The 17,605-nt window shown below is 43.6% G+C and overlaps 1 protein-coding gene across 8 annotated transcripts in view; it reads right to left on the reverse strand.

Annotated features, from left to right (window-relative positions):
* ptprk (protein tyrosine phosphatase receptor type K) overlaps positions 1-17,605 on the reverse strand; it is a 740,572-nt gene that overhangs the window by 121,577 nt on the left and 601,390 nt on the right. For all 8 annotated transcript variants that reach the window (XM_038799792.1, XM_038799788.1, XM_038799790.1 and 5 more), the window contains one exon: positions 7,906-8,066. In XM_038799792.1, the coding sequence (XP_038655720.1) occupies positions 7,906-8,066 (161 nt within the window). The remainder of the gene's footprint in view (positions 1-7,905; positions 8,067-17,605) is intronic.

Here is a 17,605-nt window from a genome sequence, read left to right on the forward strand (position 1 = left end):
AAAGCAGGCCAACGGTTACCTAGGGCCCGCCCAGCAATCAGGCAGCCACCCTTTTATTGAAGAAAATCAATACCGATGATTAGCATATGGTCCAATTAATTGGGGCCACGTTCAAGGCCCGCCCAAAAGCGCGCGAAGCCCCTTTGGGGTATAAAGAAAGCCCCCAAGCAAGAATCGTTCTTCTTGGCCTTGGCTCTCAGCGGCGAGACCTGTCCAGCTTCTTGGCCTCGGCTCTCAGCGACGAGACCTGTCCAGCTTCTTGGCCTTGGCTCTCAGCGACGAGAGACCTGCCCAGCTTCTTGGCCTTGGCTCTCAGCATCGAGAGACCTGCCTTGCAGCTGCACCAGACAAGTAAGCCCAAAGCCAACGCACGCTACGAGATAGACGCTCCTATTCTATACAAGTTCGATGCCAGCAGCCTCAGAACCGGACAACGGCCATTGTTCCTCTGACTGAGTGGGCACCTGAAGCTAAGTATAGGCTTTTAGTAGTAGTGATAGTTTAGTTAGTGCACGAGTATAATTGACTGTGTGTAAATAAATGAGTATTGGTTTTGAACTTACTAACTGGTGTATCGAGTCTTTGATCAGTATTCGGTTTTGAACTTTGTGGCGGTATCAAAAGATACCTGGCGACTCTTGAGCAAGCATAATTAGAATTAAGGATGGCGACCATATTAACCGCCATAAACAGAGCCAATTAAGGAGAGAGCATAACAAGCAAGAGCCAAAAATGGTGGCTTTGTTTTTCTCAATTTTCATATGAAACTAGATTTCTCTTCCATGACTTACTACAAGTAAAACAGCACAGAGATGCCTATGGGGTCAATTGAAATGGTGGAGAGAAAAATGACTCTTCAGCACACATATGGAAACCGAGGAGTCTAATGAAATATTTTCCATTTGTTTGGATGGGTGCAACTGCAATAAGACTCAGGAAGGTCAACCCCATCCAGGAGTGGACAATTTGCTTGTGCCTTCTTCATCATTCTGAACATAGCCAACTTCATTGATGGCTGTTAAGTGCACTATTTACAGGGTGAATTGTAGCAACTTAGCATGACTTCTTCAGAACAATTAAATCTGTCCCTTTACTTTCCAGGCAGACAATGACAGCAGGTTCACAGGAATAATATCCCAGGTTTCACCAAGTGATACACAGCCCTGATTTAGACATCAACCGTTATTTCTTTATTCTTGTTGGGTCAAAATCCTAGAACTCCTTCCCAAGAGCACAGTGGGAGTACCATCAGCTCAGACCTGTAACAATATGAAGGAGGCTCCCCACCACCATCTTCTCAGGAGAATAAGGGAGCCAGACAACAGAAAAGCAATGGAGGAAAATGATGTGTCAAATATTGTAGAATGTTTAATGAAACATTGCATTCTGGTGAGTCAGAGAGGAATGCCATTGTGTTTTTACTTAAGACGAAAGATTGAACATGCAAGGTGTGTTTTTCAGTGTAAAGTAATTATATGAGTAAGTAGTATTTCTTTGATACATGCATATCAGTTGGTTGGAAAGCATTCTGGTCAGAATCAGCTCCCGTCAGTGGCAGGAACAAATAATTGCTTGGTATATCGCATCCAGAAAGTGAACAGAATATAGTCACAAATGTGATGTAATCTTTCTGCATTTCTACCTCAGTTACTTTTCCAATTTTATTTAACTTTAGTCTGATTAGGCCGATTTTAATAAGATCAGATATGATTTGGCCAGAGTGGAATAGGTGTAGACATTTTTTGGTAAATCTGACAAAATAGTGGGATGGAAATCGGGAGAGTGCAGGCCAACAGGTTCCAATCAAGAGAAAGGGTGGGACCAACAAATCCAGTAAACCCTGGATATCAAGGGATATACAATATCGGAAAAGGAGAAAAAGGGAGACTTATGGCAGATATCGAGGTCTCAATACAGAAGTCCTAGAGGCATATAGAATGTGCAAAAGGGAACTTGAAATGAAAATTAGGAGAGCAAAAAGGGACATGAAAGGCCACTGGCAGGTAAAGTAAAGGAAAATCCGAAGTTGTTTTATATGTACATTATGGGTAAAAGGATAACTAGGGAAAGGATAGGGCCCATTAAGGACTACAGTGGTAATTTTTGTGTGGAGCAGAAGATGTAGGCATGGTTCTAAATAAATACTTTGTGTCATGAGAGGAACAGTGTCGGTATAGAAATCAGGGAGAAGGACTATAATAAATTTCAAGAGAATAACATGCACAGAGAGGTAATAATAATAAGAATCATCTTTATTACTGTCACTAGTAGGCTCACATTAACACTGCAATGAGGTTACTGTGAAAACCCCCGAGTCGCCACACTCCGGCGCCTGTTCGGGTACAGAATGGGAGAATTCAGAATGTCCAATTCACTGAACAAGCACATCTTTCGTGACGCACGGTAGCACAGTGGTTAGCACTGTTTCTTCACGGCACCAGGGACCCCGATTCGATTCCCGGCTTGGGTCACTGACTGTGTGGAGTCTGCACGTTCTCCCCATTTCTACATGAGTGATCTGGCAAGCTTAAAGGTGGACAAATATCCTGGGCCAGATGAAATGCATTTGAGGCAGGGTCAATAGCAGGGGCACTGGCAATAATTTTCAATTCCTCCCTGGGCACAAGAGAGGTGCCGGAGGACTGGATGATAGCCAATATGGTACCATTATTCAAGAAACTACAGGCCATTCATGGGGAAACTATTGGAAGCTATTTTGAGAATCAGAATTAATCTGCATTTGGAGAGGTAGGAATTAATCAAGAACAGTCGGCATGGGTTTGTTTAGGGGAGGTCACGTTTGTCCAATTGATTTGAGTTTTTCAAAGAGGTGACCAGATGTGTAGATAAGGGAAATGTATTTCACACAGTCTACTTGGACTTCAGCAAGGCTTTTGATAAGGTCCCATATGGGAGACTAATAGCAAAGCAAGAGCCCATGGGATCCAAGGAAATTTGGCCAATTGGATCCAAAATTGGTCGAATGGCAGGAATCAGAGGGTGATGGTCGAGGGGTGTTTTTCTGACTGGAAGCCTGTGTCCAGTGGGTCCTGCAGGGTTCAGCATTGGGGCCCTTGCTGTTTGTGCTTTATATAAATGATTTAGAAATGAACATAGGAGGGTTGATTAGTAAATTTGCGGATGATGCAAAAATTGGTGGGGTGGATAGCCTTCAATTAGTGAGGAGGATAACCGTCAATTACAGGAGGATTCAGATGGGCTGGTCAGATGGGCTGATCAGTGGCAAATGGAATTCAATCCAGATAAGTGTCAGGTGATGCAATTGGGCAGTTCAAACAATGCAAGGGAATACAAGTTAAACTGCAGGACACTGCCGAGGATCAGAGGGACCTTGGTGCGTATGCACACTGGCCCTTAAGGTAGGAGAGCAGGTGGATAAAGTGGTTGAGAAGGCATATGGTATACTTGTCTTTATCAGCCGAGGCATAGAATTTAAGAGCAGAGAGGTTATGCTGGAACTCTATCAAATGTTAGTTAGACCACAACTAGAATATTGTGTGCAGTTCTGGAATCCACATTAGAGGAGGAATGCAATGGCACTTGAAAGGATGCAGAGGTGATTTACCAGGATCCTTTCGGGGCTGGAGCGTGTTAGTTATGAAGACAGAGTGGATCTGTGACATAATTGAGATGTATAAAATTATGAGGGGCATAGCTGGAGTAGACAGGAACAAACCTTTCCCCTGGGTGAAGGGATCAATGACCAGGTGGCATGGATTTAAGGCGAGGGGCAGGAGATTTAGAGGGAATGTGAAGAAAAACCTTTTTATCCAGAGGAGGGTGGGAGTTTGAAACTCACTGCCTGAAAGCATGGTGCAGGCAGAGCCCCTCATTCATTCTAAAACATGATAAATCTACAAAATAAGAATAATCAATGATTTAAAATAGGTAAACAGGTCCAATGAAGTTCATCTCTGTAGTACTGCCAAGTTAGCATTTAACTCGAGTTTGAGCGGTCTAAAAGCAACACTAGGATTGTTTTTTAGTTCCCTTGAAAATGGTCAGAACTGTTGCCTATCTTGCACTCGCTGAATGATGGCTGGAGAGTCAGGTATTCCCTATGTTAGGAGTTCCTGTTCCACACTGGGGTTCAAGTGGTAGGATCCTGGTCAGGCCTGCTGACTTGAAGACAGGCAGATTTAACCTATTTTCTTTTGCAATTCGGCTTCCTTGCTGAGGGGAATGTTGCTATGATTTGGTGGGCACTGGAATTCCTGGAACAAAAATGCAGAGGTGGGTGTTGGAAATGCACACATAATGGTGCGCCATGGTAAGTAGGTATCTGAACGCTCACCAGCAAATACTGGCAGGGTCAGCATGAGTAGACACCAGAAGATGCAACCTTGATAGAAATGCTAGGACCAGGTCTGACAAATTATTGGTGCCAACATCCCACAAGCTTCTCTCCTATCAGACCCGGTACATTATTTTAAACATGTGAATAAATGTTCAAAAACATTTCAATTATTTTTACTAAATTAAGCTAATTCCCATGTTTATTTGTGCATCCATTCCAATAGTTGTATAGCAACTTTGATCTGGTGACCCAAAGTTAAGCATAGAATTGAGTCAATTTTAACCAAGTTCCATCTTCTAACCGTCGAGGTACCAGGTTCGATCCCGGCTCTGGGTCACTATCAGTGTGGAGTTTGCACATTCGCCCCATGTCTGCGTTGGTTTCACTCCCACAACCCAAAGATGTGCAGACTAGGTGGATTGGTCATGCTAAATTGCCCTTAATTGGAAAAAATGAATTGGGTACTCTACATTTATTTAAAAAAAATGCAAAATATGCCATGGTGTCCCAGATGTTTCAGTCAACATTAATTCTCAGCTACGAAAATACAGATAAACTGGTTATGCCAGATAATACTGTTTTAAATCCTTGCTGTGTCCAAATCTGATGTTGCATTTGCCTACAAATTAGTGGCTGCACTGCAAAAGTAATTTCATTGGCTGCATAGGCCTTTTGGACATCCTGGGAACATGAATCCAAGTTTTTTCATAAGCTCAATCAGAAAAGAAATTGTGAGTGTATGCTATTGTCATCAGTGGATGCTACTCTACAATTCTACCACTGGGCGGCAACAGCCGAGCGAGTAAGGGGATGGATCCAGGAGCCAGAAGCCGAGTGGGTGCGTGCGGAGGAGGCCTCCTGCATGGGAACCTCCCTCCGGGCCCTCGCCACGGCAGCACTCCCATCCCCACCCAAAAAACACTCCACCAGCCCAGTGGTGACGGCCACCCTCCAATCCTAGAACCAACTGCGGCAGCAATTTGGCCTGTACAAAATGTCGGACAAGGCTCCCATCTGCAACAACCATAGGTTCACACCAGCACTGACTGACGCCACCTTCAAAAGGTGGAGGCAGGACGGGGGGACACTGACAGTCAAGGACCTATACACGGACGACAGGATCGCAACACTGGACGAACTGACAGAGAAATTTCAGCTAGCTGGGGGGAACGAGCTACGGTACCTGCAGCTCAAAAACTTCCTACGAAAGGAGACAAGGACATACCCACAACCGCTACGACAGACACTACTGGAAGACCTACTGGACGCAAGTATCCTACAGAAAGGGAACTGTAGTGACATGTATGACCGACTGGTAGATAGGGACGACACCGTACTGGACGCAACAAGAAAGAAATGGGAGGACGACCTGGGGATGGAGATAGGGTGGGGACTCTGGAGCGAAGCACTGCATAGGGTCAACTCCACCTCCACGTGCGCAAGGCTCAGCCTGACGCAACTAAAAGTGGTACATAGAGCCCACTTAACGAGAAACCGTATGAGTAGGTTCTTCCTGGAGGTGGAGGACAAATGTGAGCGGTGCCAGAGAGGCCCGGCCAACCACGCCCACATGTTCTGGTCTTGCCCCAGACTTGTGGAGTACTGGACAGCCTTCTTCGAGGCTATGTCCAAAGTGGTGGGGGTGAGGGTGGAGCCATGCCCGATAGTGGCGGTCTTCGGGGTTTCAGACCAGCCAGATCTATTCCTGGGGAGGAGGGCGGACGCCCTTGCCTTTGCCTCCCTGATTGCCCGCCGTAGAATCCTGTTTGGCTGGCGGTCAGCAGCACCACCCAGAGCTGCAGACTGGCTGTCCGACCTCTCGGAATCTCTCCAAATGGAGAAAATCAAATTCGCCATCCGAGGGTCGGACGACGGCTTCCACAGAACGTGGGAGCCATTCATGCAACTGTTCCGGGACCTGTTTGTGGCCAACGTACAGGAGGAAGAATAGTCGGGTGGCCAAGAACCAGGGGAAAATGGACGGGAATCGGGGGAAGGTAGCCGGGGGGAGGGAGGGGGGGGGGGGGGCTACGGGCTCGGTATGGGGGTTTGATGGCAAGCCAAGGCCCAAAACCAAACTATAAATAAATGCCTATAAACATGTGCCTCGGCCATATTGGGGAATGTAAAATATGTATGCTGGCTAAAGGGGGCGGCCACAATTATTGTTATGAAGATGCTTACCTGTAAATATTCATGTTAAATTTTTGTGTTTTCCTTTTTTTTTTCTCTCTCTCTAATAACTTGTAATTTGTCATATATAAAATATGAAAACTCAATAAAAAAACATTTAAAAAAAAAAAAAAATCAGTGGATGCTACTACCAAAGTAACATATTCATGTCGCACATAACCAGTTTTTCAGAAAGTAGATTTAAGTTCAGGGTTCATGGAAGGTGACACCATTTTTGGCTGCAACACAAGTCAGTGTAACAAGTAAATGGGAGTTGGCTGATGCTTTTGGGTACAACAAATAAATGCAAATTCCTCTGCTGGAGTTCCTGCTTCCTTGGCTTAGAAGAGTGTAGTACTGAAGGCTGTTACTCAAGCAGATGCATGTGGGTGTTGGTGCATCAGGGAGGGGGATGGATTCAGGTGCTCAGAGTAAGTAAGCTAGTTAATGGACTCTTAAAGAATAGGGAGCATATTCTGATCAGTCGAGGGTGGTTTGGGTCCCGGATACACTTGCTAACGGGTAGGCAGGCTTTCAGCAATTGGATCAGGCTTCAATGGTACTTGTACCTAGTGGCTGTATGATAATTGGTCCTGTCCTGCTGACTGTTGGGTCAGCGCTGGAGTGCACCATCTTGGTGAACCCCAACGGCTGGAGAATTCCGGTCCTGGTGTGTGCACCTTCTCTGGCCACCCTGTTGCTTGATTCCACTTGGAATCTGCCAGATTGAAAAGGCATGTGCTCATTTTTCAGTCTGCATAATCATATCATTGGAATCGTTTCCTGGGAATTATTGGGCTCCCAATATTCACACCACACGCTGTCTGGGCTGGATTCTCCAGTCCCCCAAGCTGTGCGCCATTCTCTGTTGGCAGGATTCTCTACTCCCTCTGCTTGGCAATGGGATTTCCCATCAAAGCCATCCCACGCCGTCGGGGAACCCGCAGGTGGGGATGCACTACTGGTGGGAACAGAGAACCCCAACGGCTGGAGAATTCCGGCCCTGATGTGTGCACCTTCTCTGGCCACCCTGTTGCTTGATTCCACTTGGAATCTGCCAGATTGAAAAGGCATGTGCTCAGTTTTCAGTCTGCATAATCATATCATTTGACCACTCATAAGCTTTGGCAAGAAGTATTTCCAAACCAGATTTATGGTTTTGGAGCTTCAAAATAATAAAGCTATACCAATTATTTCTGATGTGATCCCCAAATACATTTTTAAAGAAATGCTCTGAAGGGTCACATGAGCTTGAAACGTCAACTCTGTTTCTCCCTCCACAGGTACTGCCAGACCAACTAAATTTTTCCAGCATTTTCTGTTCTTATTTCGGATTTCCAGAATCTGTAGTGTTGTGCTTTTACCTTTTTAAAGATGTGTTTTACAACAATTTTAATGAACTCCATAACACTTACATCTGGGACTGAAGTTGTGCGAGTCCATAAAGTTGATAGAAAGGGGTTCATCGGCATGAAGTGTGCTTTGATCAGCATAGCTCCTGTCCATTGCATTCACCATATGAGTCATCTCTTGTCGAGTATTTCCAACTACATCCTTACGCTTCTTTGCAAGTTTACTGCAATCCACAAAAGCAAATTGTTTGATTGAATATTCTTTATGCAGAATTTTAATATGGCAAATGGCTAGGCTGAACATTGATTTTTTTGGGGAGAAAGATTTCCATCTATTCCAGAAAACACTGCAAAATCAAGACACAGGAGTACCTGAAAAAGTGCTTTGGGATATCCTGGGGCTGTGAAAAACAGACTTGCATTCATATAGCACTTTCCGCAGCAACATGATAATGTCCCAATAATCTGTTATTGTAATATTCATTGATAGATAAATTCTAGCCAGGACACTGGGGTTAACTCCCCACTCTATTGTGCAAGTGTCAAGGGATTCTTTATTAAATCCCCGTGAAAGGACAGGCAGGGCCTCGGTTTAATATCTCATGCAAAGACAGTACCTCCAACAGTGCAGCAGTCTCTCAGCACTGCAGTTTCACCTTAGATCTTTGTGCTCAAGTCCCAGAGTGGGGCTTAATCCCATAACCTTCTCCCTCAGAGGGGAGAGTGCTACTTGTTTTTTTAATATAAATTTAGAGTACCCAATTAATCTTTTTCCAATTAAGGGCAATTTAGCGTGGCCAATCCACCTAGCCTGCACATCGTTGGGTTGAGGAGGCAAAACTCACGCAAACAGGGGGAGAATGTGCAAACTCCACATGGTAGGTGGCCCACAGCCGGGTCGAAACTGGGACCTCGGCGCCGTGAGGTAGCAGTGCTAACCATGGCGCCATCGTGCTGCCATAATAAGTGCTATCTGTTAAGCTATAGCTGCCACTGAAAGCTTTATAAATGCAAGATTTGTCTTTTTTTCCTATTTCATGGTAATATAATAGTCCAATTAATGGTCAGATACCTGACAAAATGAAATAATATCTGCAAAAACATTTTTTAAAAAAAAATCACAATATATAGATATATCACTGGTGAGAAAGCTCTTTTGCAAATGTGACTGATCAACAGAAACACATATCCAAAGAGTGAAATAACATTGGAACAGGAATTGTCCATTCGGCCTCTCAAGCTTGTTATACCATTTAATTAGATCATGGCTGATCTGTATCTCAACTCCCCACGTTTATTTCATATTCCTTGATGACCCCACCTAACAAAATTGATCAATCTCCATCTTGACAGGAATATAGATATAACGAGTGTTTTGTACAACTCACAGAACATAAGCTTGTTTCCACGATCTAGTCTGTGTGTGGTTTCTGATGAACGGTTAGATTTGGGAATATTGTGACCTACAGCTTTCACTTTATTTTATGACTGGATGATCTTTGAATTTGAATTTGAGTTAAATGAGCAGTTGTGCCCCCAAAACACTCCAGTTAGTTTGCATGACAAAATTCCAAATGTTTTTCCAATGTATTAAATAGATGCTTGGACTTTATAGATAAAATTACTTAAAATGAAGCCTGTTACATCTTACTTGAAGTTGGATAGTCATTTACCTTAATAAGAAAAAGTGCTGAATATAATTCCTGCAATTTTGATCAGTTTCAATCCTGCTTTTGACTTCATTTTCTTTTTTAAGTGGTTGTGGACAGTCAGAGTTTTGACTTTGACTAGCTGCTACTTGATTGCTCTCATCAATGATCTGATTAATGGAGCGAGTTATTTGATTACAGAATGATAAATGGGAATCTATAAACAAGTTAGCTTTCTCGGAGAAGAAAAGCCTACAGAGCTGAAAGAGAGAATTAATAGGTTTAGTAAAAGAGGGAGTAGATCTAACACCCCTGCATTATAGTAAAAGCATATACTAGTCCAATGCTTGATCTCAAGGATGAGAGCTCACCAGAACTCACCAGCAAGGTTGTTTACATTTTAGAAGTACAGACAGTTGAATCTGTAAGATTACAAATAAGCTTTTGGGCGAAGGTTAAATAATAAACCTACAGGTGGCATGGTGGCACAATGGTTAGCACTGCTGTCTATGGCATTGAGGACCCAAGTTCAATCCCGCCCAGGGTCACTGTCTGTGTGGAGTTTGCACATTGTGCGTGGGTTTCAGAACCCAAAGATGTACAGGTTAGGGAGATTGGCCACACTAAATTTCCCCTTAATTGGAAAATAATAATTAGGTACTCTAAAAAAACAATGTATAAAAAAAATAATAAACCTATGTAGGCAAGATTGGAATTTTAATTCAATGTTCTGTGTACTGACTAACAATAAGCCATCTGTATCTGTGACTTGGTATAGAGAGTGGTTTTAGAATGTGTTCTCTGTGATTGCTATAGTAGAGCTGTGTTAAAGCTATGAGGGCTGCATCAGAGGAGAGTGCCGAGTGCTCCTCTAGAGGTTTCTGTGCTGTAGTTTCCTCCATGCTTGAATTATCAATAAATTACTGTAACCTGTCCCTAGGTCTCCTGTGGTTAGTTGAAAGAAGTTCACCACAGCAATTTGCACAGTTGCAGGATATTCATACTCGATCTTTGGCAAGACACCTCAAACTGGGTGATTATATTTAATTTACCACCCTGTTAGTGCAGCAAGCCTGCCCAGGATGAGTAACAAAGGAATCTGAAAGGAGATCTCAGGTTAGGAGGTGAAGCCGAGGAGGAAGAGCCGTGTACGGAGGCCAGACCGCTAAATAAGTTAAGGAGGTAGAGCTGTGCTGGTGGGCTACAGTTGGAAAAGACAGTAGCCAAAGCTGCACTGGGAAGTCAAACCCCAAAAAGAAACCGTATGTAAACAAGTTGATAATAACTGTGCAGGTTTGAAAACAAACTGTGCAGAGACGGGAAGTGATAGAATGTCATCAAGAAAAGAGGAGGAGAGTACCATGAAATTTGATTGGGGGGCTCCATCGCGAGGTTTATAGCAGAACAACACCCCAGATTGTATAGTAGTAAAAGCAATCACAAGAATGGCATATGCGAGAATGCAACTAATAGACAATTTGACAGAGGAGGCAGGAGCATCAGGAGCAAATGCTGTCCTGGGAGCGAGTGCATCCTTGATAAGATTTTCTAAAAAGGTTCAGAAAGGAAACAGCAAGTTGGGAAAAGTCCGGAATACATTAAATAAAAGCAAATTACTGCGGATGCTGGAATCTGAAAGGAAAGAGAAAATGCTGGAAAATCTCAACAGGTCTGGGCAGCATCTGTAGGGAGAGAAGAGCTAACGTTTCGAGTCCGATGACTCTTTGTCAAAGCTCCGCATTTGACAAAGTGTCATCGAACTCGAAACGTTAGCTCTTTTCTCTCCTTATAGATGCTGCTGGACCTGCAGAGATTTTCCAGCAATTTCTCAGTCATTCCGGAATACATTAGCCTACAATGCACATCTGTGCGCCTTATAATAGAGTAAAGTGTTTGGGGAACTGGTAGATTATCTGCAAAATGGAACTGATTGCTGGACAGGGAGGATGTCTGTCCTGAACAACCAGTTACATTGGGAATGGGCAATGGTGGTGGGGGAAAAAGAGTAGAGGGAGAGAGATAGAGAGAGCAAGATAATAGGATGTGCAGTGCTGAGAAGAACCTACTACTCTTGGACCAAATATTGGAACGAGATATTGATTTAGGCAGAAAATACCAGACCAAGTATAGAGTTAGAAGATGAAGTGGGGACTTTGAGGAGGTTAATTCAGCCATACAGCGTTGTCTGCCCTGAAGCAGATCACTTCCCGTGTTTAGGTAAAATCAAACAACTTGGGACACAAATCAGTCATCACCAAGCAGATTTAGTTGCTATCTCCAAAACCAGGAAAGTTGAAAGTACTCTATCTCCAGTACTCCATCATTAAGATACGGTTAAAGTATTTATTTTAACTTTGGTCAAGTAACAAATGTTGGAAATTGGAATCGGTTTAAGGGGAAAAAGGATATGCAAAAGAGATGACATCTGTGCAAAATTGAAGAAATTACACAAAGGGATGCAATTGCATGCCACGTTTACTCTGTCCACTCCTCACCCGTTTAGGTTCCGCAGAAAATTATCCCTTTCAGCAGACAGTTGATTTTTTTACAAAATTTCCTCGCAGCTTTTGTTTTTTTAATGTAACCTATTATTTGACATATGAACTCACTGGGCTCTTGGCCAGAGCCAGAATGGGTTGTTTGTTTTTTTTAAAAACCAGTGATAATAGTTTCCAGCTCCCTGTGAAGCTAGCGATTTTGAGAATTAAAGCACTTTACCTCTCAAAAACTGGGAATCACCAGAAACAGACATGAAGGCGAAATTAAAGTAAAATAAATTTTGGATTGGGACAAATGAAGGCTAGGGAGAAAAAATAGGCAATAAGAATTAACTACAAGATGGATACAGGTGAAGGGAGAGCTGGAGAATCTTTTAAGTTTATGCAATTAGGCATAAATGAAACATCATATTTGTATATAAGAGCAGTGATGACATATAAAGGGTAAAAAAGTTGGCTACCTTTGGCTAGAGCAAAGGCCAAAAGGGAGGAATGTACAAATGAATTAAGAGGTTTAGTAAAAGGGCGATAAAATACCTCTGCATTAGTGTAAAAGCACATGCTATTCAAATGCTATACCTCAACGACTTGAGATCTGTAGAACTCGCCAGCAAAGTTGTTTATGTTTTAGAAGAACAGAGAGTTGAAGCCACAAGATTGCAAACAAGGTGAAGAGTTTATTAATAAATGTAGGCAAGATCAGAATTTTAAACCAATGTTCTGTGTACTGACTGACTGAATAAACAGGCTATATCCAAAAGAGAAAATGCTGGAAAATCTCAGCAGGTCTGGCAGCATCTGTAGGGAGATGAAAAAGAGCTAACATTTTGAGTCCAAATGACCCTTTGTCAAATAGATGCTGCCAGATCTTCTGAGATTTTCCAGCATTTTCTCTTTTGGTTTCAGATTCCAACATCCACAGTAATTTGCTTTTAAGCAGGCTGTATCTGTGACTTGGGGGAGAAAGTGGTTTTAGAACGGTCTCTATGTGATTGTTACATTAGACAGATATACAGATAGATAGATAGATCGATAGATAGATAGGTGAGAGCGCTGCATTAGAGGAGGGTGCTCCTTCAGTGGAGTTCCCTCCATGCTTGAATCATGAATATACTATTGTAACCTGTCCTTGGGTCTCTCCTGTGGTTAGTTGGAAGTCTACCACAACTTACAACTGATATTATTTATATGGACAGATAAGGTTATTTTCAGACACTGATGGTTCCTGGTCTGAATTATTTTATATTTGTGACTACCATCTTAAATAGATTAATTCATTGTGCATTCTTTCATAACTTCAGAAACTGATTAGCTGTTTTTGTAAACAAGCATCTTTAATCCATCAAATATCATGTATGGAATAATGGAAACACCAAAAGTGTTGCAAAGGGTACTATTCACAATATGTATTCAGATTTAATCTACATACTTTATTCAAAATAAAATAAATCACAGTTCCTCAGTTCTTTCATTGTTCTTATACTTCACACTTAACATGCACTAGAAAAAACATTTGTCAAGGCCAAATTCATAAGCTTTGACACAAAATCGAAAAAGATAATACAATATTATCTGTACGTGTCAAGGTTTTAAATGAAAATTTATTTCAGTAATTTAATTCCCTCTTCAAGCGACTGACATCTCTATGTCGGAGTCCAGTGAGCATGTGGCATATTTCAATTGCACTGCTGTATTTTCAGCCAAGCAATTCCTATGCATCCTCTCCCAAGATAAAAAAAACAATTTACTAACTATTTGAGATTGAATGAGCTGCAGCCAGTTTTCATTATTTATCAAAACAAAACTCTCCTCAATGGAAAAGCTAAAGAACATGCACAAGTCAGCGGTGCAAGCACGCCAAACGAGATGGAGAATGAAAGTCACGATGCAGATAACATTGTGAAATGAATCATGCTTTGTTGAAATTAACCTTAGATTCATAATTAAAGATCTAAGTTCCAACAGGTCGATGTGACGTGTCAAGTGTGTTGATGCTTTCCATTTTTGTGTGCTAGTTTGTTTCTCATTTTCAGCCCACAACATTGGTGAGCAGCACTGCAATAAAAATGACAGCCAAATGTGCAAGTCTCTACCTGACAGTACACAATCTCTCTACCAGCAAGCCCTCAGCTGTGCCTCCTTGTGGGGCAAGTGGAAAATGGATCCCTCACAAAATTGGGCAGGAAATATACCATATGCAGGCCCACAAATATATGAATACACCTCTGGCACCCATGAACCAAATTACCAGCTGTGGGCACCTTGGGAGAGTTGAAGGCAAGTAATTCCTGACAAAAAAACTGCAGTGTAGCCCAAAGGTGATCTGATGTCTAAATCTGTCATCTTCCCAGCTGCAATCAAGCTAGTGGCAAGTGTGGTGCTTTGCATTCCATTGAACTCAGCGAGGGAGGGTAAGGGGGGGTGGAGGGAAGGATTTTTGGGAAGGCCAGCGTCTTCATAAATTTTGCTCATGCTAGCACTGTGCAGATGGTGCTCCGGTTTCACTGGAGTACATTAACACAACACACAGGACAGCAGGTAACTGGCGTAAAGGACAGGTGCTAAAAAACAGGTGCGATGGACTGTTTCCAAGAGTGGGAGAGACCAACATATCAGCCACTGTCCACCTCGAGTCAGGCAGCTCTGACTAGTAAGGTGCTGACCTGCCATGGCCCATCTGCCTCAGTGGTCACTTGGAGCTTCGAGTCTCTGCTCAACAAGTGGAAGGAATCCACTGCACCAAACAAACAAAACTAAAAATTATGCCAACTCTTTGTTCAATCCGTGAAAATGTTAGGGCCCTGTGCTCAGGACTGAAAGGTGACTTGCAGCTGGTCAATAATGTGCATAAACGGACAGCATGGTGGCGCAGTGGGTTAGCACTGCGGGCTCACAGCGCCGAGGTCTCAGGTTCTATCCCGGCTCTGGGTCACTGTCCATGTGGAGTTTGCACATTCTGCCCGTGTTTGCATGGGTTTTGCCCCCACAACCCAAAAATGTGCAAGCTAGGTAGATTGGCCATGCTAAATTGACCCTTAATTGAAAAAAATGAATTGGGCACTGTAAATTTAAAATCATCATCAGACATGATTCTCTGAACAGCATTTTCAACACATTCATCTATCACGGCACTGACTCCCTGGTGTCCTCAAACCTTTTTCATTCATTTCATTCATAGAAATGCTATCCTCATTCCAACATCAACCATACCCGCTTACCCACAGAAAAACTAACAGTTGCGTGATTCTACAGAACAGGCACTCTTCGGCATTTCCATGTAGAATGCAGAAGCTAAATGGAACACACGATGGGATGCCACCTACAATATGGCACATGAGAAGAAAAAAATGGTAAAACAGTGACTGGTTCGAGACTAACATAACTGTGTTGAAACCTGTCATTGAAGCCAAGCAGTCCGCTCTCATTAATTACAAGTGAGGTTCTGAACAGGAAGTATCAGAATGTACAAAGTGCTGCTTCAGAAGAAATCCAACCGACTGCTAGGCAGTTTGGGTGGCACAGTGGTTATCACTGCTGCCTCACAGCTCCAGGGTCCCAGGTTCAATTCCAACCTCGGGTTACTGCCTTTGTTGAGTTTGCACTTTTTCCCTGTGTCTGCGTGGGTTTCCTCTGGGTGCTCCGGTTTCCTCCCACAGTCCAAATGTGTGCAGATTAGATCGAGTGGCCATGCTAAATTGCCCTTTAGTCTCCAAAAGGATAGCTGGGGTTATTGGGTTATGGGGATAGGATGGCGGCATGGGCTTAAGTAGGATGCAGACTCAATGAGCCAAATGGCCTCCTTCTGCACTGTAAATTCTATAATTCCATTACTCTAATTCTCAAGTAGGGCAGCACGGTAGCATGGTGGTTAGCATAAATGCTTCACAGCTCCAGGGTCCCAGGTTCGGTTCCCAGCTGGGTCACTGTCTGTGTGGAGTCTGCACGTCCTCCCCGTGTGTGCGTGGGTTTCCTCCGGGTGCTCCGGTTTCCTCCCACAGTCCAAAGGTGTGCGGGTTAGGTGGATTGGCCATGATAAATTACCCGTAGTGTCCTAAAATGTAAGGTTAAAGTGGGGGGTTGTTGGGTTACGGGTATAGGGTGGATACGTGGATTTGAGTAGGGTGATCATTTGCTCGGCACAACATCGAGGGCCGAAGGGCCTGTTCTGTGCTGTACTGTTCTATGTTCAATGCCTACTGGTTACAACTCTGGCAAATATCCAGACATTCTTTGACACAGGGAATGTTGGGGTACGAATGAAGGTATTAAATGGCAAAGGCACAGGTCCATCAGCAAAGATCACAGCTCTATTGAAAACCAAGGCAGGGGAGATCATCATCAATTGTAATAAACAGTTGGAGAAATAGGTGGAAAACTACCTGGAGTTGCACTCAAGGGAGAATGCTGTCACTAAGTAAGCTCTTAGTATCATAAAATGCCTGTCTATCATGGCAAAGCTGGATATCAAATCCAAAATGGAGGAGTTCAACAAAGCTATTGGGTTGGATTCTCCATTGTCCGATGCCGATATAGTAATCGGCGATCGGGCGGAGAATCCCTTCCGATGCCCAAATCAGGGCGGCGCCGGTTTTAAAGTCTCTGCCCCCCCTCATCGTGTTGTGTGCCGTACGCCATTGGAACGGCTTTGGCACATCATCGGAAGGCCCTCCACCGATGCTCCGCCCCCGATGGGCCGAGTTCCCGACCGCGCAGTTTAACCCGGCGCCGCTGCTAGCTCCTCACCGGTCCCAAAGTTGGCGAGGGTTTGACACCGATTTTGGCGTCGTAAAACGCCACAGTTCCCACACCGGCACCTAGCTGCAGAATTGGAGAATCCAGCCCACTGACTTGCTTGCCATGGGCAAAGCTCCAGGCACTGATGCTATATCACTTGAACTCATCAAACATGGGAAACTGGTGCTCCTGCAGCATCTGCACAAACCTCTGTCTTTGCGGGAGGGACGGGCAGTGCCCCAGAATGTGCACGATGCAAAGATTGTGAGCTTGTACAAGAACAATTCCGGCCACAGAAATTGCAACAACTATCGAGGCATCACCTTGCTTCGCATCATGGGAAAAGCACTTGCCTGTTTTGCCCTCTGAGGATTCTAGTTGAACGCATCGATCCCAAATCTTAATGTAGTTTCAGAACTGGAGGATCTATGATTGACATACTCTTCTCAGTCCAGCAGTCACAAAAGAAATACCGTAAATAAATGAGTCCACGATATGCCGATTGTATTGATTGATCCAAAGCATCAGCCATATGCGCGCAGGTAGTATATTTAACCAACTAGGGAAGATTGGCTGCCTTCTGAAGGTGCTCAATGTGATCTCCTCCTTCCATGACAACATGATAAGTAAGGTCAGCTGTGCAAGGGCAACATCAGAACCCTCTGAGATTCGCAATGTGGTCAAATCGGTTTGTGTTCTGGCACTGACTCATGAGCATATTTTTCTCTCTGCTGCTGTCATATGCCATCAAATGATCAACAGAGGGTGTTTGCTTTCATAACAAAATGAATGGAAAGCTGTTGAGTCTAGTTCTTGAGATCCAAGACAAAGGATCCTCATCAGAGAGTTGCTCTACACTGACGATGCTGCAATAACAGTCCA

This window comes from Scyliorhinus canicula, chromosome 6, assembly GCF_902713615.1.
Source record: "Scyliorhinus canicula chromosome 6, sScyCan1.1, whole genome shotgun sequence".
NCBI classification, from domain to species: domain Eukaryota; kingdom Metazoa; phylum Chordata; class Chondrichthyes; order Carcharhiniformes; family Scyliorhinidae; genus Scyliorhinus; species Scyliorhinus canicula.